Source organism: Monodelphis domestica, chromosome 2 (assembly GCF_027887165.1).
Source record: "Monodelphis domestica isolate mMonDom1 chromosome 2, mMonDom1.pri, whole genome shotgun sequence".
Lineage (NCBI taxonomy): Eukaryota > Metazoa > Chordata > Mammalia > Didelphimorphia > Didelphidae > Monodelphis > Monodelphis domestica.
The window spans coordinates 368,633,712-368,653,421 of record NC_077228.1 but is presented as its reverse complement, the minus strand read 5'-3'; the positions used below and the strand labels follow the sequence as shown (position 1 = coordinate 368,653,421).

Sequence of the window (19,710 nt, the reverse complement as noted above, 5' to 3'; positions counted from 1 at the left end):
ACTCAAGAAAGTGGTCTACATTCAGTCTCCACTTCCTTAGTGTTGAATTAGCTTCTTGCAATCTGGTATCTGCCATCGTTTAATTACAACTGCTCTCTGAAGGAGCCCCAATGACTCAGGGAGTTGCCAAATCCAATGGCCTATTCTCAGACCTTCTTTACTTTCTTCTCAGTATTTAAGACTGTTAATTACACTTCCTGAAACTTTCTTCTTTCCCTCCTTTAGCATTTGCTTGATTTTTTTCTCTTATTCCTCCTTCTCTGTCACCTTCAATAACTATACTTTGCATCCCCTAAAGATGGGTATTCCTCTAAAATCTATCAATTGTGGTTTTTTTTCTCCTCTTTCCCATTCATCAATTCTCATTAGCACTTTCAAATATTCCCTTCCTAATTTCGAAAACAATTATCCATTCCGACATCTCATCTGAGATCTAGTCCCACAGATTCAACTACCAACTATATGTTTTTCCTGCATATTTTACTGGCATCTAATATTAACCATTTCAAAAACTAAATCTTACCTCCAAGTATCCTATTGTCTTCTCAAAAATCCTCGACTTCTTCCTTATTTCTTTTAACTACCATCCTTCCAGTTGCCTAAGGATGAAAAACTGGCTCTTTTTCAAATTTTACATGTTGATTTATTTATTTATGGTAACATCCTTGGCATTGGTCATTTCCATTTCATTTCTATTGTCAGTATTCTAACTTTAGTCCTCTAATTCTAGTTAAATCATCTCAAGATTAGACTATTATAATAATGCCACTGCTTGCCTCTCTACAAACTCTGTATCTTTTTCATATCCAATCTATATTGACTGCTGTCTATTGATTTGATAGTCTGCAATCTAAAAATTGAAGAGGTGACAGGGAAGGAAAGAGGGTACACCTCTCAGGGGCATGATAAAATCCAGAGAAGTGCAGTGATGTGAGAAATGAGATAGCTGGTCTGAGTTCTTTCTTTAAATGGAAGAACCAGGAGGAGCTCTCTCCAGTATCCATACTCTACCCTCTCCAATCAGATGGAGGAAAGGGGGTCCTAAGAAGGGACAACTCCCAGGGTTAATAATTATCTTTCAAGATGATGAGGCCAAAATAAAATCCAGAGATCTGTAGCTGGGTGGGAAAAGCAGAAATGGCTGGCCTGGAAGCACTCCTTAAATGAAAGGTCTGGGAAGAGCTCTCCACTGTCCAATCTTATTTTTATTTTTCAGAAATGATAATATTATATGATTCTTAGCCATACAATAGTACAAGTAGAATTTTGGGTTCAAAATGCTGGGCCTTTGTTCAAGGGAGAAGTATAAGAGTTTTGCATTTCTACTGGCAATCTACCTCAAGCTCTTCTGGCTTAATTCTAAGCTGAATACATTATCCATTTGAAGGGTTTGTATGAACTATATGTATGCATACAAAGTATAATTGAGCTCTATAAACTGCCGGTAGTAGAGGGGTCAAACAAGTGGTCTGTGGGTTTCATGGAGTTTAGTAGCCCATTTCTAACTGAGTTTAACATCACAACAGGCAGTCTTTAGCCACTTGAATTTTTCTTTTCTGAACAGTTAGGCAAAACTTTTCTAAATGATTACAGATCTTATTAAAGAGGTTCTGAAAAGTTCTTGAATTTGATGCAATCATCCCTTCATCTGAAAACAAAACAATCTAGAGGACTTCGTTATCTCTAGATAATTTTTCTTCAATGTAAATTTGGCTCTGAATCTCCTCCATGACAACAGTGAGCATATTTTACTATTTTGCCTAATAATAATTAGTATCAAACAAAGCTATCTCCATCATCTTTTTCATGAAATTTCAAAATATTCTGATAGACATAGGGGAAACCAACTTGTTGAAAGAGTCTCTTTAGGACAGCATTTTGATCTTCTGAATCAAATATTTTTTTAAAAATAATAACCATAATTAGATCTTAAAATTTCTACATCTTTCAGTTAGTTATGTAATGGTAAAGATGTGATCTATCATGGAATAAACATCATATTTGTCCATAATCCTACTAGTAAATTTAACAATATGCATAAATAAGACTGTCTTTTCTAAGAGAGACTTTGTGAATGCATACACACATAAGTGTATATAGAATCTCATTTATACCATATGCATATGGTATATGGTATAAATGAGATTCTTGTAGTATAATCAAAGGAGCAATGGCTCTGGAATAATTTACTACTTGTGTGACCTTAGGCAAGGCATTTACCAATTTTAGTCTCCATTTCCCGACCTGTAAAATGAGGAGGTTGTACTAGCTAGCCTCTGAGATTACTTCCAGCTCTAGATCTGTAAACCTATAAGCAGGCATATAGGTCAGTGGTTGTTGATATTCTCTAGTTCAGCTCCTTTTTGGAAAAGAAATTAATGAGGCCGGACATTTTCTCCTATCTCTATCTTCCACTGAGATACTTTTTGAATTGCTCTGTCAATGTTCTGACAATTATGTTATAGGAAATATGACTCTCCTCCATGAATCATTGGTCCAATACAGCTATTTTTTCTATTTCTTCAGTTTCAGTTCTACCTCTTTTATAAGTATATTCAGGACAGGAAAGTTAGACCAAGCATCTTGTACACTGTTCTTGATGGTGAATGGTTTGTTACTAAAATATTTAAAGACCTCTTAAGTTGTTACTCTCCTTCCATATTTATCCTTAAATTATTTTGCTTAGTTGGGTCTTTTGCCAATTTTTCGTTAAAGGATTGTCCTTTATAGATTCTGTGTGTTATGAGGTGATATTAATCATATTTTTCCATAACCCTATTAGTAAGATTTAACAAATGAGGTTTCTCATTTCTCATTCTAAAGCAAGGTTATATTGCCCCCTGTTTTTCATCTCTCTCTCTTTGGCAAGTGAGTCACTTGTTTTCTAAAGGACTTCTTAGGCTCTTTTGGACTTCTCATTATGTGAAATTAGATTAGCAAAGCTTCTAGATGAAAATGTTGTAGTATGTGTCTATGTTTTTCTTACTTCCATATGCCATTTTCACAATCAGTAACTTACTTAAATGGACATGAATGAAGTTTTCTAAACTGCCTACTGTATGATCTATTTTTATTCTTTCTTGCAGTTCCACACTAATTTTGATTTTGATTTTAGCAAGTCAGTGATTTGATAATCCAGAAGTAATTTAGGAATGATACTCACATCAGTAGCTAGTCATTTCCTGTCTACTAAAATATGGTTTGTTTAATTTTTTTTGTATTTTAATCAGTGCTTACCATATTTGGTAGATTGCTATGGCCAAAGAATTAGCAAAAAAACAGTCTAGAAATGATGATCCTCTCCTTGCTTAGTTAGAATGTTCCTTGGAAAGAAGAATTGCTCTGTTTCCAGAACCATATTCAAATCCTTTCCAACACTTGCAGAATCAGAAAGAGCTCTTGTTACATTGAGCGAGTCTTTGAGAACATGGGCTAACTTTCATATCATGTTTTGGCACTGGAGAACTTTGTGGAGGCACAACACAAAAATCATACTTTAAACACTTAAAAGTTTCAAATTCTTATTGATGTTCTTAGGATTTGCTCCAAGTTATAGGATAGTTTCAAAACAATTTTTCCCTTAGAGGTATTTTGCTTTATAAAAATTTAATTTTTGTATACTGTCTTAATATAAAGAACTTGCTCTAATATTAAAGAAGTTTACTACATTGACCTGCTTTATAGCAGTAAAAATGTATGCATCTTAATTAATTATAATTTTAGGTTATATTTTACAATTAAAAATACATACTTATTTAGTTTAATTAAGGCTTATCAATACATGCATAAAGACAATGTTGAAGTACAAGTCAAATATCACCATAACAAACAACTCTGTATAACAACAATTTCAAGGTGCAGTCATTGGTCCACTTTAATCAATGTTTAGTTTGTACAAAACTGTTTTATAAATCTGAAGTAGAATTGACAGTCTTGAATTTTACTAAAGACAATGTGACATGTACTTTCCTATTAAGAGAATAAGGATGGATAATTTGGAGAGCTAATAATTTTCTTAATCTGTATTGCTGTTCATGGGATTTGGGGCATAGAATTGATATTCAAGAAGAGGATTTATTTATCTGGGTAAATGGAAGAGTGTACCATGAGCTCCCCTGCATCTCTATTCATGCTTATTCTGTTTTTCTCTTACAAAAGTAAGATAGGAACAAAATAGATACCACAACTTTCAAATAAAAGACATGGCTTTCTATTCTTTATTTCTACAGAGAATTAATGGTATATACCTGCTAAAATTTTTGATGATAATAGCTAAATTATCCTTTCTAGAAAGGACATCTAAGTAGTTTATAAAAAATTACCTAATTGATTTTCACAATAGCCCTATAAAGAAGGCATGCAGTGAACTGTTGATCCTACTTACCAATGGTCACAATATATGAAGGGTAGTTACTTGATTTATTCATTAAATCTATTTTGAAATGTTTAACTTTTCATGTGATTCATTTTCAATGTTCATTGGGGGGAAGGGAAGACAGTGTAAGGATGCCAGAAAAATCTCAGTTAAATTTAGTTTGGGGTTATGTTTTGTTTGTTGATAACTGCTTTTGATTATTCTTATCAGGAATCCACCAAGACTTCTTAGCAAGGCCAAATGAAGCTCAACCCTATACAATGTCTTGAAGAGGGTGATGAGAATGGCACATTGTCTGACTTGCATATCCAGAGGTCACAGCAGGGAGAGCATCTGCTAAGATAATGTGAATGAAGGAAACAGCTATAATTGCCTCATTAAGAGATCCCTGGCCAAATAATCCTGAAAGGAAGAGACCTGCAAAAACAGCCTAAAAATGAAATTCCTACTGAGTGAAATTGGAACAATCTAAAACATGCAGAATATTTCAGTACATGTAGGTGTTGTTCTCCTAATTTCTTCAGCTATTCTTATGGTTGGATGGGAATCTGAATTAAGAGTTGAGCTATTCCACTCCAGCCCTCATCAATCAGTAGGAAGCAGAAACTACATGCTTAAAGTTACTCAGAAACAAACAAACAAGAAATAAAAATATTTCAAATTTAATTCTTAATAGAGACTAGAACATAGCAATTAAAGAGATGATACATACATTTTGTATTATTATATAATTATGTCATTATGAAGCAAAATGAAGAATAGAGAAGGCAAGAGGGAAGTCACATTAAGAAAGGAAAAGGTAATGATGATAGCATAAAGTTTTCCTCCACCTCTTTAAGGTTCATTCTTCTCTCCTTTCATATTTTAGCTAAAATCTTTTAATGCAGTTTTTAAACAGACAAAGAAATGGAATATTACAACTTAATTGGCAACCACTACTTAATCAGCAATGTAACAAAAATGAAAATTAAATTTCCTTGTCAATGATTTATCAACAAATTTAAATGTATTGAGTTTAAAAAAGTAAAAAATACTTCCAATAAAAATATAAAAAGTAAGCAGCAGCAGAAGGTAATTTTGCATTCCTTTACTTCATTGCTTGCATTTGTGAATTTCATTTGAATTAAATTCTTTTAAAATGTTTATGTTCTAACTGATCTCTTGCAAGTAAATTATAGATTTTTTCAAAACAAATATATATTCTTATACCAACAAGCCCAGTACAATTAGCTTGTTACACCCTTAAGCCAGGTTTAAAATAAGTAAACTGTTTGATGACTTTGATGTTTTGCACCCAAAATGTGCTGGCTAATTTTTCCATTCCATTTACCATTCTAGTCTTTAAACTGCCTTAATCTCCTGCCCTCAGATGTTGACCTTATAAGAATAGGGGCCATAGGTCAGAGGAGACAGACCTCAAAGGATCTGGCCTATCAATTCATGCCTGAAAGATTTCCCTTCCACAAAAGAAACCAACTAAACAGCAAATTCCAAAATCTAATCACAGAAGTATAAAGATGAAACACTTATTTACTGGAATTTGTTGATATGCCTCTACTGAAAACCTTATCTCTGGCACGTAAGCAACACTGATTATTATTATTTCCTCTAAGCAGAAGTTTTAATAAAATCATCAAAAAGAACCAGCTAAAATGGGTGGAGTTTGGTAGGAAGCTATTGTAAAAACTAACTTTAACTTTAAAATTCATTTGTGTTATGTGTGCTGTAAATATTCTAAAAGCAAAGACCTTTAAAAAGGATATTTGTTTCCTGTAAGTACAACTTACTGAAAAATAAAATAAAATAGTGATTACTTTACCTTGGCTAACAAGCAAAAAAAGTTTATTGTAGTAAACATGGTTTAACAGTATAATTACTATTAGTGAGAAAGGAGACTTTCTGTTTTGGAAGGTGGGGCATAAAATTGTCTTTCTAAAATAAATGTCCTATTCTTTAGGCATGCCTACAGTTGCAGGAAAGTCCTTGTGAAAAAACTACAAGGACCCAGAATAACTCTTTAATTTAAAGTTTCATCTGAAACTACAAAAAAATTGTGATAAAATATTTTTACTATTCTCATATTAAATATTGGCAAAAAGGAACCTCTCAAAGATATGATTTAGTAAAGTAGGAATCTGAAAAACAATCACAAATTTGGCATTATTGTTTTTGATCTGTTGTTTAATAATCTTAAATAATTAATATAAATAATATATATTTTATTAATACAAATAATAAATATAAATTAAAATTAAAATAATCTCAATTATGAATTGGATTTTATTAAGACTATTAAATGTTTAATTAATCATATCAGTTTTTAATTATACAAATGGCTTATTATAATTTAAGTAAAAAATAATTTGACATAATTCCAAGAGGTTCATATAAAGGACCTACATACCTGTCAATGCAAATGATTATTTGTTTTAAACTGAAAGCATTAACCTCAATTTTTCATTATTAGCCTGCCTTTAAGTAAAATGTCTTAATATTGTACCCTAAAATAGAAAACCAAAACAGTTGCTTACCATCAGATGTGATAACTGAAACATTAAAAATATTAAATGAGAGCAATCTATAACTTGCTATTCTCTAAATTATATTTTTAAGATCTCCAAAGAGTTAATACATCTTGAAAAATAAAATTTTATGTAACTAGCCTTTTTATAAGCATGTATAATAGAGAGGATGGAATCAAGGAGTAAAAAAAACAGTCTCCACGCTCAGGGAAATTAAAATAAAAAAGAAGGTAGAGGATTCACATAGAAACAATAACAAACAATAAGCAATTAGTGTAAAATCTTATACATGAGTCAGAAATCAGAAAAGTTATTAAGGAGCAGAGCCAAGATTTTCATATTAGCTGCTTGCGAATATTATTTCTTATAAATGTTAGAATGAATAATGATAGGGAAGAAAGGAAATAAAAACTATCCCCATTAAACATTTCAAATTACTGTGCTCTCCCACATGGACTGAACTATTTTGAGAGAAAGGAAGTCAGCAGGTGGTATTCTGAAGAAGAAGGAAGTTAAAGGAAACCAAACTGAGGAAGTGATCAGAATCATTCATTAAAAATTTTAATATGGTTTTAAAAGGTGGTTTCTCTCTTCCATATGTACTGGATATTAGACATAGACATGCAAAATCTTCTATTAAAAATAAATACAGAGAAAAGTAAAGAACACCAAGAAATAGATCTGGTATTATTTAATTTAAATTTTACATTTTTGTTTAATATAAAATGTTATATAACAATAATATTAAATAAAGAGTTATAACAAAGAAAAGGAAAACAATAAAATAATTTCCTAGCTTATCTCATGATTAAAAATTACAATTGAAATCTTAAAACTTTAAAAATATTCTTTGTATCATATACAATTTTATATTTTTAAAAGCCTGAGCTGAAAAATCAAATACATACACATATCACTTAAATATGATAAAAATCTTTAAAATTATGTTATCCTAAAATGATCCTATTATCTATTCCAGGCATTAGATTAATCTCCTTACATAGTCAAAGAATGTGCCAGGTTTACAAATGTTATAGATGCTTAGTTACCCTACTAACAAAGGCTAGGGGGACATCTGGCATTCTAGTACACACAACAGTTTTTCATCAGTTATTGCTAAGAATAACTTTGAAGACTTGGTAGGCCAACAAAATAAAAATTTAAACTTTGCTAATGAATAAGTAAGGTCTTCTGACATCTCTCATATATTATGATACAAAAGGGTTGTCTTTCTAATTTGAATGATAATGCATATGGAATCATTTCTTTAGTTTTGCTTGCTTTTTTGCAGTGGGAAGGATTTAAATCATTTGTAATATTTGTTCTTGCTTCTTACAAAACTCAAAACCATTTCTGCAGGACTGGTTAGTTTTTACTGTTCAGATAGCAATGTGTAACTAGTAAAATTGGGGGCTGGTAAAAGTATCTCTTCAAATTAAGAGTCAAATCCCAAAGACATCCTATAAGTGTCTTAATAAGGAATTTCTCTGTCCTAATAAAAGTTTAAAAAGAAAAAAAAAACATCCTTTTTATACAAATGGTTGGTATTTTTCAAGCTAATTACAAAACTATTTTAGTAAATGAAATGTTTTGTTAAGTACATAGAATTAAAGTTAATTTTTATACATTCTTCAAAATGTTGTAGGAGATAGACATTTCTTTAAAATTATGAAAATCAGTCCTTGCTAATCAAAGATAATGCTATTGAAAGTGACGGCTGTATTTCAGGGTGAGTAGAATTGAAAAGTTTGACTTTGTGTAGCCAAGTGAGAGTGGTCTCTTTGACATGCACATCTACTTTTTGTAAGGTATGTGGCAATTATTATAGAAACTACTAACACTGCCTTCTGTTTGGTCAATGTTTACTTCTGAGAGTTATGTTAACTAATCCAGCTGATTTTAAAACCACAAACTGAATATAGATGAAAGTCTATTTTGCATTTCTTAAGTATACTAACCTTAAAGTCATCTTGAATTATGTAAGAATGGATATAATTTCTGAATATTTAAATGGGGAAAGAATTTCTAGTAAACTTAGTAATCAAAATGTACTATGTTTTAATCAACTCCCAGGGCTCAAAGGAACCATGAACCCATCTTTTAGTTCTGTGCTATGCATGAAGATACACAGAAACCTGATCTCAGTCCACAAAGACCTATAAGTCTGGTTAGAACAGATTTAACTTGGGGTTCCATGGATAGGTTAATGAGGTCCATGAAATTGATGGGATTAAGAGAATCTGTATTCTCATTGACATTTGGTTTCCTTTGCAGTCCTATGTATTTTATTTTGTGTATTTAAAAACTATTCTGAGAAAGGATTCATAAACTTCACCAGATTGCCAAAGTGATCCATGATGGAAAAAGAGAGTTAAGAACTCCAAGTTGGAGTAAAAAGAAAGGTAAACCCCTTATGATAAATAATAAAAGACCAAACAACATTATATTGTGAAAGCCCCTTGGCTTTGGATGCAAGAGGCTTGAATTTGAATAATAACACTTTACTTTATGCCTGTAAAACCTCTGGTATGCCACAGAATTTTCTTGACCTAAAAAAAATAGAGATGTTAATACCACTTGTAATACATACCTCATAGGGTAAAGAAAATGTTATAAACCTAAAACCCAAAACATAAATGTGATCCACTAGTATGAGAAAATGAGCAAGAAGTCCTTTGTAAATTATTTTCTACAGTAGATCACATTTTTATATTCTTAAATTGACTCTAAGTTCCTACAATATCTATCACATTGCCATAAATAGTATGTATTTATTGAATTTTCTTTTCTTCTTTAGGTTAATAATAGCAGTCCATTCATTATTTTTCTCTATGACTTTTATTATTTTTATTATTCTCTGAAATCTATCCAAGTTTCTTAAATTCATGGATATCATATTCTAATAATCATCTAATTTCAGCATATTAAATTATTCTTGGTAATCCTTTTTCTTGTTATTCCTTTTTATATCTTATGCTGATCACTGCTAAATCTAAATAAAATCTAATCCCATATATCCACCTGCATGCTGGGCATTATATTACCTCAAAATCTATATCTAAAACCCAACTGATTTTCTCCTCTAAAGTGATTCTCCTATTGAATTGATCCATTTGAGATAATGGTACCACCACCATCCCAGTTAGATTGACTCAAAACCTTGAAGTATTCCTTATCAACTCCTTTTTCCCATAATCTCCTATGTCCAACCAGCTAAAGAAATATCATTGGTTCATTTTTCAAAATGTCTTTCCTACCTACCCCCGATTCTTCTATAATTTACTAAAACTTCGGTAGACCCAGTCTCCAATATCTCACATGATTTTCTGCTTCCACACACACTATTCAATCCTGAACATTGCCATCACATTAACATATTTATTTATTTTTAACCCTTACCTTCTGTTTTGGAATCAATACCATGTACTGGTTCCAAGGCAGAAGAGTGGTAAGGGGTAGGCAATGGGAGTTAAGTGACTTGCCCAGGGTCACACAGCTGAGAAGAGTCTGAGGTCATATTTGAACCTAGGACTTCCCATCTCTAAGCCTGGCTCTCAATCCACTGAGCAACTCAGCTGCCCCCCACATTAACATATTTAAAAGATGCCTTTCATCATATCTTTCTTCTGTTTAAAACCTCCAATAGCTCCCTATCACCTAAAGAAAAATCAAGTAAAATGGCTAGGTGAAATAAGATTGTACAGATTATGAAGAGCCCTAAATGCTTTGTAGGATGGGTTTTTTATTTCATCTATTACTTTTCCTCATCATTTTTACCTAATTAAATAGATTTCACAGCCATAAAAATATTGTGCACATTTCTGCTTCTATACTTTTGATCACAATTCTTCTTTTTTCTAAATCTCATCCTTCAAGACTCATCTGTTCTGTGAAGACTCTTGTCATTCCAATACATACTAGTTTTACATGCTAGAATTTAGTAGAATATTTGAACATCAATTCCATAGTTATTTAGTCTATTTTCACAAAAAATTCCATATTTTTCTAATGTCAATATATCTAGTTTTTAAATATTTGACTTTTAAAATTTTCTGACATAAAAAGCATTTTTTAAAGGAGAAAAAAATTCTATAGAACCTCTTTCTTTTACTTGCATGTATCTAAGAAATTTAGAGTTTAAGTTACCTTATATGTACATCCTGCTTTTTACCACCAAGGGTACATTTATAATGTACTTCCCATTCCCCCTAAAATAAACCAAATCACTATGTTCTTATGAAAACACAATTATAGTGGAGCCTCAATTGTTATATTTTTAGTTTTCTTCTGCATAAAATTGAAGCCATTAACAAAACAAAAAAGCTAGCTAAAAGGCTTTTTAAAAAATTACCTCAACGTTTTATTAGAAAAGTTTCAGCTAAAGCACCAGTTTGAGCTTGGCTCCCTCCCAAATGGGCCAAGATATATGTGTGTGGGTCTGGGACCAACTTGGAAAATATAGATTCGTATCAGAATGAACTCCCATCCTATGCCAAAGATTGCAAATCAAAATATTTAGAGCAAGAAACTACCTAGAAGCAATTTCTTCATTGGATAAGTGTGAAAAATGAGACCTGAAGAGGTTAAATGACTTGCCCAACATCACAGATTATACGTAGCAGAAATAGGATTTGAACTCACTTCTCCCAGTTCCAAATACAGGGTTTTCCCCACGATATCAGATCGCGGCGCCTTCACTGTTGGCTTACAGACACTTCTCAGGATCACCAGCAGCAAATAAAGAGAGGACCTGCTCCTCTTGCTAGGCAACATTACAGCTAGCCTGGCAGCTCTGTGTGGATTTCTTGTGGCTGGCGGCTGATCCAGAGGCTGCAATGTGGCACTTACTCCCAAACTTCGCTCTTCCCTGAAACCTGACAGTAGAAAGCACACTACCCACTAACCCCAAGTAATCCTTTGAACCACTAGATTCCCACTTTGCTTCCTTCTCAGAAGCCTGTGGCTGCTCTCTACTGGACTATCTGATCAGTGATCCAAGATTAAGGTGTTCCTGGACACTGCTTCTTCCCCTTCTATATGCCTGCTGCCTCAAAAGTGTTGCAAGGGTTAACAGCTCCAGTTCAGAAGAAAAGTATTGGCAGGAGAAGGCAGCTCTAATATGTACAAGACAGCTCAAAGAAACAAGAGGGAAGTGCTACGTGTACAGATGTCATAAAGCACAACTTATCTAAAAGGCAGCTCCAGCTCCTTCAAATCTGTAAGTCTAGACTCACAACAGGATCTAGTGACTGCTCTGTACTTATTGTCTATGGTTTTTTTTTTCTCTGTAAATAGAGAGAAGTTCTAGTAACTTTGTACTTGCAAGTTCATAATGAAGTGATTTCTTATTTGTCATGCCCTGGTGGTGTTCTATTACATTAGCTATACTGTGGGGCATTATAAACATATCCTAAGAAGGCACCAAAAACATTAAAGGAAAAAAATCTGTTAGCAAAGTCTTACAAGACTGTAAAATAACAAAATGCAATCATTACCTATCTCCCTTTGGTTTTCTTTTTTGTAGTGTCTTCCCTTTGGGTCGTCTTTCACTTCCTAAACAAGGGTTCCCTCCAGGGCCTGTTACCCGTATTGATTCAAGGCCTTTGGAAGATTTTTTAAATGTGAATTCCACTGGTTCTCCTTCTTTTAGGCTTCTAAATCCTTCCATATATAGCTTGCTCTGTAAATAAGAAACAAAAAGGCTATCAGTTAACACTAATTTTTAAAGAATAATATAACAAAATACATTAACAGAATTCCTTATTTCAAATATAATTATCAAGTATGAACATTTCAAAATACAAGGAAAATTGCATATGGAACTCTGAAATTGTCATGTTCAATCTATTTTTAAATAACACCTTTTAATTTTTACATGGTAGCAACAAAATTGTCCCATTTGTGACCACTTTCGAGTTTTTTGTTTTCTACTATATAATTTAACATTCTATTTATCCTCCTTTTTTGTATCTCCATCTCTAATCCCTTGTTTCTTTCCCTTGTAACAAATAAGAATATTCAGGAAAGACAAATCGAAAAATTGGCCTCATCTGAAAATATACTTCTTGTTCTGTACCTCTAATCAAACAACTCACAGCTAAGAGATGCTTCATCAATCTTCTTCATGATTATAATAAGGTCATTGTGATCTGTATAATTTATAATCTCTTTAGTTGGATTTATGTCCATAAAAATTATATATTCCTAAAATTATAAATATGGTATACATGACATATGTATATGGATATGATACACAATCTCAGATTACATATGAATTCATTTTTAGCTTTTCCCCACCCAGATATAGAGTAAAGGAAATATTTTTTTTTACAAATTCCTTCTGGAAGCTTTGTTACATAAAATACTTCTAGTTTTGGACCCTAAGTTTATTTCTAATAAATTTATTAGTTATTTTTAACATTCATTTAAAAATTTTTGGGAGTTCTGAATTTTCTCCCTCCCTCCAGACCTTCTACCATCCAATTAGAAGGTAGGTAATATGATATCAATTATACATGAGAAATCAAGCAAAACATATTCCCACACTAGCCATGTTGCAAAAAAGAAATAAAGAAAAGTAAGGAAGGTGAGAAAATTAACTTCAATTTGCACTCAAGAGTTCATCAGTTCTTTCTCTGGAGGTAAGCATTTTTCATGAGTCCTTTGGAATGATGATACCGCTTAAAATGTTTTCTCATTTGTCTTTGTTATAAGAAGAATAAAAAAAGGCAGGTAAATAAATAGAAAGCACTAAGTGATAATTTCCAATCAAAAAATAACTTTTCAAAACAATTTGATAAGAGCAAATCCATTATCAAGTCAATATGAACAAGTAATCTAACATAATGCTGACTGGCTTTTTTCCTAGTAAAAAACACCACAAGCAATTGCTGAAAAGGGTTGCAACTTGGAACTATACTTCCATCTTTCCATCTGCATGATTAGTTGCATATATAAAGAATCTGACCCTGTCTGCAAATAAATCATGAATAAATTATAATTATTTCTTAGGTTTTTAAATACCTTACAATTTTTTTCTATGAGTTTTATCAGAAGTAAAGAACTTCTTTTTCACTAGAAGTCAAAAAGTTACTCCAAAGAGATCCTATAAGGCTGGCAAGTATTGTGTCCAATGTCCAATGTAACACTAACAATGAAAAGAGCTCCTTTCCTTCACACTGAAAAATACAATTTAATGACTTTGAGGGTGTCCACTGATTTTGAACTGAAAACTTGTTACTGGGTTCCAGAACTGCTGTTTTAGGATTGATTTCGTCTTCCTTTTTACTAAAGTTTTTTCATCTGTGATTAAAAGCATGTTTTGTTTCTAGTCATGTGTGAAAATGTTGATTCACAACAGGGCTTTTACACTGCGTGAGACATTTTAAACAGAAGAGTAGTTTTGCTGAGTTTTGTGAAATTGCATTAAAACCATTGCTATGATGGAAAAGAAAAAAATCTTGCATTCCTATATAATCTGAACCATTTTATTCAATTTAAAGACTGTATTCATTTACTAAGATCTCACATTTGTCCCCCAAAAAGTCAAAAAGGACACACTAGTTTCCCAACTTTATCTAAATGTCAAGGAGGAGCATGGTTCAGAAGACAAAATGATATAAGGTGGCAATTTTATAATTAGGTATATTTCATGGAGTTTTCTAGGAGCAAAATGAATCCACAGGGCAACCAAAAAACCGAGATACAAAGAAAGAGGTGTAGAGAGACATGGTCCTCTTACAAATATGGTTCCATATCAGCCTGGTTTCCTATGCCACATTTTGCCTCTGCACTCACCAACCTAGAAAAATCCCATAAAAACATGAGAATTCAGTGACCATTTCAATAATAACTTTCAGATTTAATCTTTGTTTAAATCCAGTTGCTCTCCATTGTTTCCATGCATCCTTCTTTCCTGTTTCCACTGTTTCATGTATTTATAAACTTTAGAAATGGAAGAGAATTTAGAATTCTCCCAGGCTAAATCATTTTTCTTTTTTTGGGAGAAGAGGAAGCTGAGACCCAGAGGGATAACATAACTTGCCCAAGAACACATAGCTGGTTTGCTATTATAATCTAAAGAAAATTACATTGAGATAGCCATAAAGCTCATTAATAAAATTTTGTTTATAAGTACTATAAAATGTCTGCATTGACAACCCACTCTACTTCTCCCTTAAAAGTCATATATATTTTGGTGCTCTACTTTGAATATGGTTGTCGAACAATTAATTCTAGTTAGTTCATCATCATATTCAGTCTCAAACAATAAATTAGTGAATATTTAATAAGAATAGATTATTTGTAAGTCACTGTTAGCACTTGCTAGGGGACACAAAGACACACATGCACATTCTAACCTTAATGAGTATATTATTTAAGAAACAACATAAGTCAACATTGAAAAATCAGTAACAGTCTGAGACAGCAAATCTTAAATGCTGCCTATAAATAAACACTATAATAGTATAGTTGAAGAAGACTCCTATAAAGGGCCATGTTTCAACTCTATTAAAAAACACACTATAAAAATAACAAAAATTATGGTGGCACTATATAATAGCATTCAAAGAATAATTAGATGTTTATTTGTATAATCAGAGAATGGTACATCTGAAAGGAAACTTAAATGTCACCTAACCTTATAGGATAAATTAAAATTCAGTCAAGTTACTAAATAGACTGTTGCAAATTTCAAATCAATATGACCCAAATTAATGATTTACTAGAAATTCATTTCTTGAAATAGAATGAGCTGCATGTTTCTAGAGGATTTCTATTTAATCCGTAAAAGTGGAGAACTCTTTGGCAGAGTAATAATTTAAGGATGAGGAATGACTGGCTATGCTCAAATGCTAGATAAGAGAAGCCAGAGGAAGGTGAGAAATTGATGACAAGAGACAGGAGGCTATTATGACTATCTTTATACACAATTTAATAAATGCCTTGTGTGCACAGCACTATTGTGGGCATTGAACAAATTAAATTAAATAGACAGCATCTTAGTTCTCCATGAACTCCTAGAATTAAGGAATTTCTTGGAATGAATAAATTCTTATCTTGTTTTGCTAATAATTTCATCTTTCAGGAAAGTAAAAGCAACAAAGTAGAGTGATATTATGGACGTGATTCTGACCATTGAAAAATGCTTGGTAAAATGAATGTTGAAACCCTTTACAAGTCATGTCTACACCATCTTAGAGTTTTGACAGCTATAGAGGAGGATATATGTATCCACGAGGGAAATAGATTTCAAAGATATGATAGATAAGATTCTATGGCCTAAGAATATAGAAAGAAAATTGGTTAAAGACAATTTAGGTTAAATACAATTGGTTAAAGACAAAAATCTCAAGAACACAACTATGGTGAAAAAAAAGCTTAAATTAATTTATTATAATGCAAAAGAAAATGGGTGGAAAGCTATCTAAAGAGACTGATGTGCTATGTGGGGAGATCAATGAACTTGAATATTAGGAAACAAAGTAGGTAAATATTGGGGGGATGGTAATGTCCTATAAGAATATAACCAGGAAAGTTAAAGATCACTACAAGATGAGGTTAGCTATAAATATTAAAAAAACAACAGAGTTCCTTTTTTGAAGCTATAGTACGAGCAGGAGTAAAATTTCAAGTAGTTAAGGATACTTATTTGGAGTGGACAGAAATGTGACAATGAATGATAAGAGAGAAGGTAGAACTACTTACTTAGCTTCTATTCTATTTCATTTTTATCTACCAATGAAAATGATGGACAGATTGGTAAAGTTGGAACAAAAATCACTAACAGGGAAACAAAATCTGACATAAATTAGGAGATGGTAAGAAAACACCAAGTTGCCTTCAATAACTTAAAGCCACATAGTTCTATTACATTCCAGAATACTTTATCTATAATTATTGAACTCTATCACTGGGTAATTTATTTGTAAATTTTTCCTCAATTCTAGTTTGCTTCATATATTTTGGGGAAAATGATAAGCCAACATTCTTTCTCACTTGGAATGTCAGGACATTTATTCATCTTCAGTTCTGAGGCACTTTGCCCATTGTCCATAGTTTTTCGAAGATTAATAAAAGCAGGTCAGAAATTGTATCTCCAAGTACTTTAATTATCCTGGGGCATAATGTATATTAGGGCTTAGTAACCTAAGCTTATTGAGGACTGATAGGTGCTCTTGAATAACTTCCCTCACTGATAGTTCCACATACCTTTTTAATTTCATCCTTCTTTTCAAGCTGAAGATCATTCTCTTTGGTAGAAAAAAAACAGTAACAAAATAAATGTTCAATTACTTTAGTTATGATGTATAATCAGTGTCCCAATTAAGTATCATCTCACTTCCTTAATAACTTTTAAAAGTGCTTTTATTTTACTTATTTGGAGACTATTCTTGTGAGAATGTGCTACTCCTGTTATCTTGGGCTTCCTTCCATTGAGGAAATCTTTTAAACTTTTAAAATCAAGATTGGCTTCTGAGTTTCCCTACATATCCAAATTCATTATTAGACAACTTCCCCCCTTTCTCCATCATTGGAATTACTTATGTTTACATCACCAGAATTTCATTCTTGGGAACATTCAATCATTTGGTTTTATTTTCCATTTAAAAATTTCTGTCAGGGGATTTAGATCTAGAAGAGATGTTAGAGACCAACTAGTCCAATCATTTCATTTTATGGAAGACGACTAAAATTCAAAGAAGTTGAGTGAGTTACAGAGTCACATGAGTAATATTATTTCATAATATTACATTACTATTCAAATTTGTTTCCAAACATCAAATATGGGGGCCTTTTCTACCACAGCACAAATTTTCTCAATTCTCTCAAATGCATTCTCCCAGAATCTAGAACTCTGCCTGGCTTTAAATTCCTTCTCTAGCACTATCATCTATCCCAAGATGTCATGGATTATTGAAGGGAGTGAGTGGAGAAAGAGAAAAATGATTACCAATGATCACCATAAGCAAGTAACTATTAAATCACCTATGAAATTTTGACTATGTACATTTTAACTCCTTAGGTTATTTCATAAAGAAAGAAACATGTATTACTAAGTAAAATATGCTGTAATCCTATGCATACAATACTATTTATATTATTATATATATAATATATATATTACTATATATACTATAATACATTATAGCGATATATATGAATAAGATAAAGAAATTCATATAGACAAAGGTTATAGGTTTGCTTTAGGTGATGATTTTTGACAAACAGATCTTTGCTCCATTCTTCCAACTAAATGTGATGTTCAAAGCACAACTAAGATGCTGGGAAAGAGAGCTACCAGCTCATCCCGTACCAAGAGAAGATAAAAATACCAGAGGCTAAACCAGTCTGCATTTTTGTTCTCATGTTTTGTATCTAAATGAAATAAAACTGGTATAGGAAGTGTACCATCTGGGGAATACAAATATACAGCCACTGAGAAGCCAAAAGCAGCCATTATACTTCACCAAGACTAAATGACTATATGATATATATTTTTGAAAGTATCGCTGATCAACTGGGAATCAAGGGCACACAAGTCTATGTATTTTATTTCTACAACAAAGAGAGGAACAGTGTTTCACTCTGGTCCAAATTTCAAAGTAGAGAAGGACTAATCACTCCCTCACCTCGGGAGAATTGGTTATCATGATTTCTTATCATTCAATTGTTATAAACTAGACTCTTGCTCCACAACAAATAGTTCTGTCATATCTACTCCGGCCACTGGTTTCACTCTATTGGCCAGAATAAAACCCATAACATGTTTCCTTTTCTTTTTAATGAATGAAATAATCATTAGGGCAAATGAAGAACTTATTTAGCTGCTCTGATTTTAGTGCAAATGAGCTCTTGTAGAATTTCAGATAGATAAGTTATTCCATCCTTAATCTATCATGAGACCATGTCAGGAATAGCATTAATTTCCCCACCTAATCATTCTTATTTATCCATTATTATCTAGTCAGCACCTTTAACCAAATAGAACATACTCTAGAATTAAAAGTTAAGCAAAGAAAATTTTAAGTAGATAGAATAGGTAGAAAAAAAGTCCACTATTAATCCTCATGCATCTAATCCAGTAAGAGAACCATGGGCTATTTTCTCATTGATAAAAATTTCCCAAAGCTCTGTATCTTTTTGAGGGATGAGTGGAGATGGTGATAATTGGAGAAAAGATCTGACCTTCTAGCTTTCACTTTTAAGAGAAGAGACACAATATCCCTCCATCTCTTCAGATCCCTTTAAAGACACTCTTAAATATGTCAAATTGTAGAAGAATTTGCATTCTCTCACATGTTTCTATCCCCAGCTTTCTACTTACACAGTTTGGGGAATTTCTCTTAGATGAGATCTGGGACTCTCTTCCTTGGTTGAACTGAGTTTTTTTCCTTCCCAAAAGAAAAGAGGTCATGCACTCTTATGTTCTGTCTAGTATATAATTGCATATGTATACTTTCTCTGATTTCTGTTTGCTATATATTTAGACAAATGAGTTTGCCTGATTAAAAAAAGAGAAGCAAAAAGCATCCATGGCTCTTACCAGAGACCCTTTTTCACAACATAATTGTTCTAATTTCATACATAATTCCAATAAACATAGTTATTTATTTTCTTCGCCTACAGAGCATAAGAAACAATAAATCATAAAAGAGAGAGGAAAGATCTACTAGAGATAGGAATACATTGTGTGGTAGAACTTTGTAATCAGCAGATACAGATTAAAATTCCATTTCTACTATTACCATCAAGAGTTAGGGCACGTCATTTAACATTGTGGAGTCTCTATTTCTTCTTTTGTAAAATGAG

The 19,710-nt window shown here is 32.3% G+C and overlaps 1 protein-coding gene across 7 annotated transcripts in view; it reads right to left on the bottom strand.

Moving 5' to 3' along the window:
• The window catches only part of LIN28B (lin-28 homolog B), a 140,630-nt gene that overhangs the window by 48,990 nt on the left and 71,930 nt on the right, over positions 1-19,710 (bottom strand). For 5 of the 7 annotated variants that reach the window (XM_007484373.3, XM_007484375.3, XM_007484377.3 and 2 more), the window contains one exon: positions 12,393-12,577. In XM_007484373.3, coding sequence (XP_007484435.1) covers positions 12,393-12,577 — 185 coding nt within the window. Of the gene's footprint in view, positions 1-12,392; positions 12,578-17,109; positions 17,151-19,710 lie in introns of all 7 variants that reach the window. The other 2 variants (XM_056818628.1, XM_007484376.3) reach the window with 1 other exon arrangement.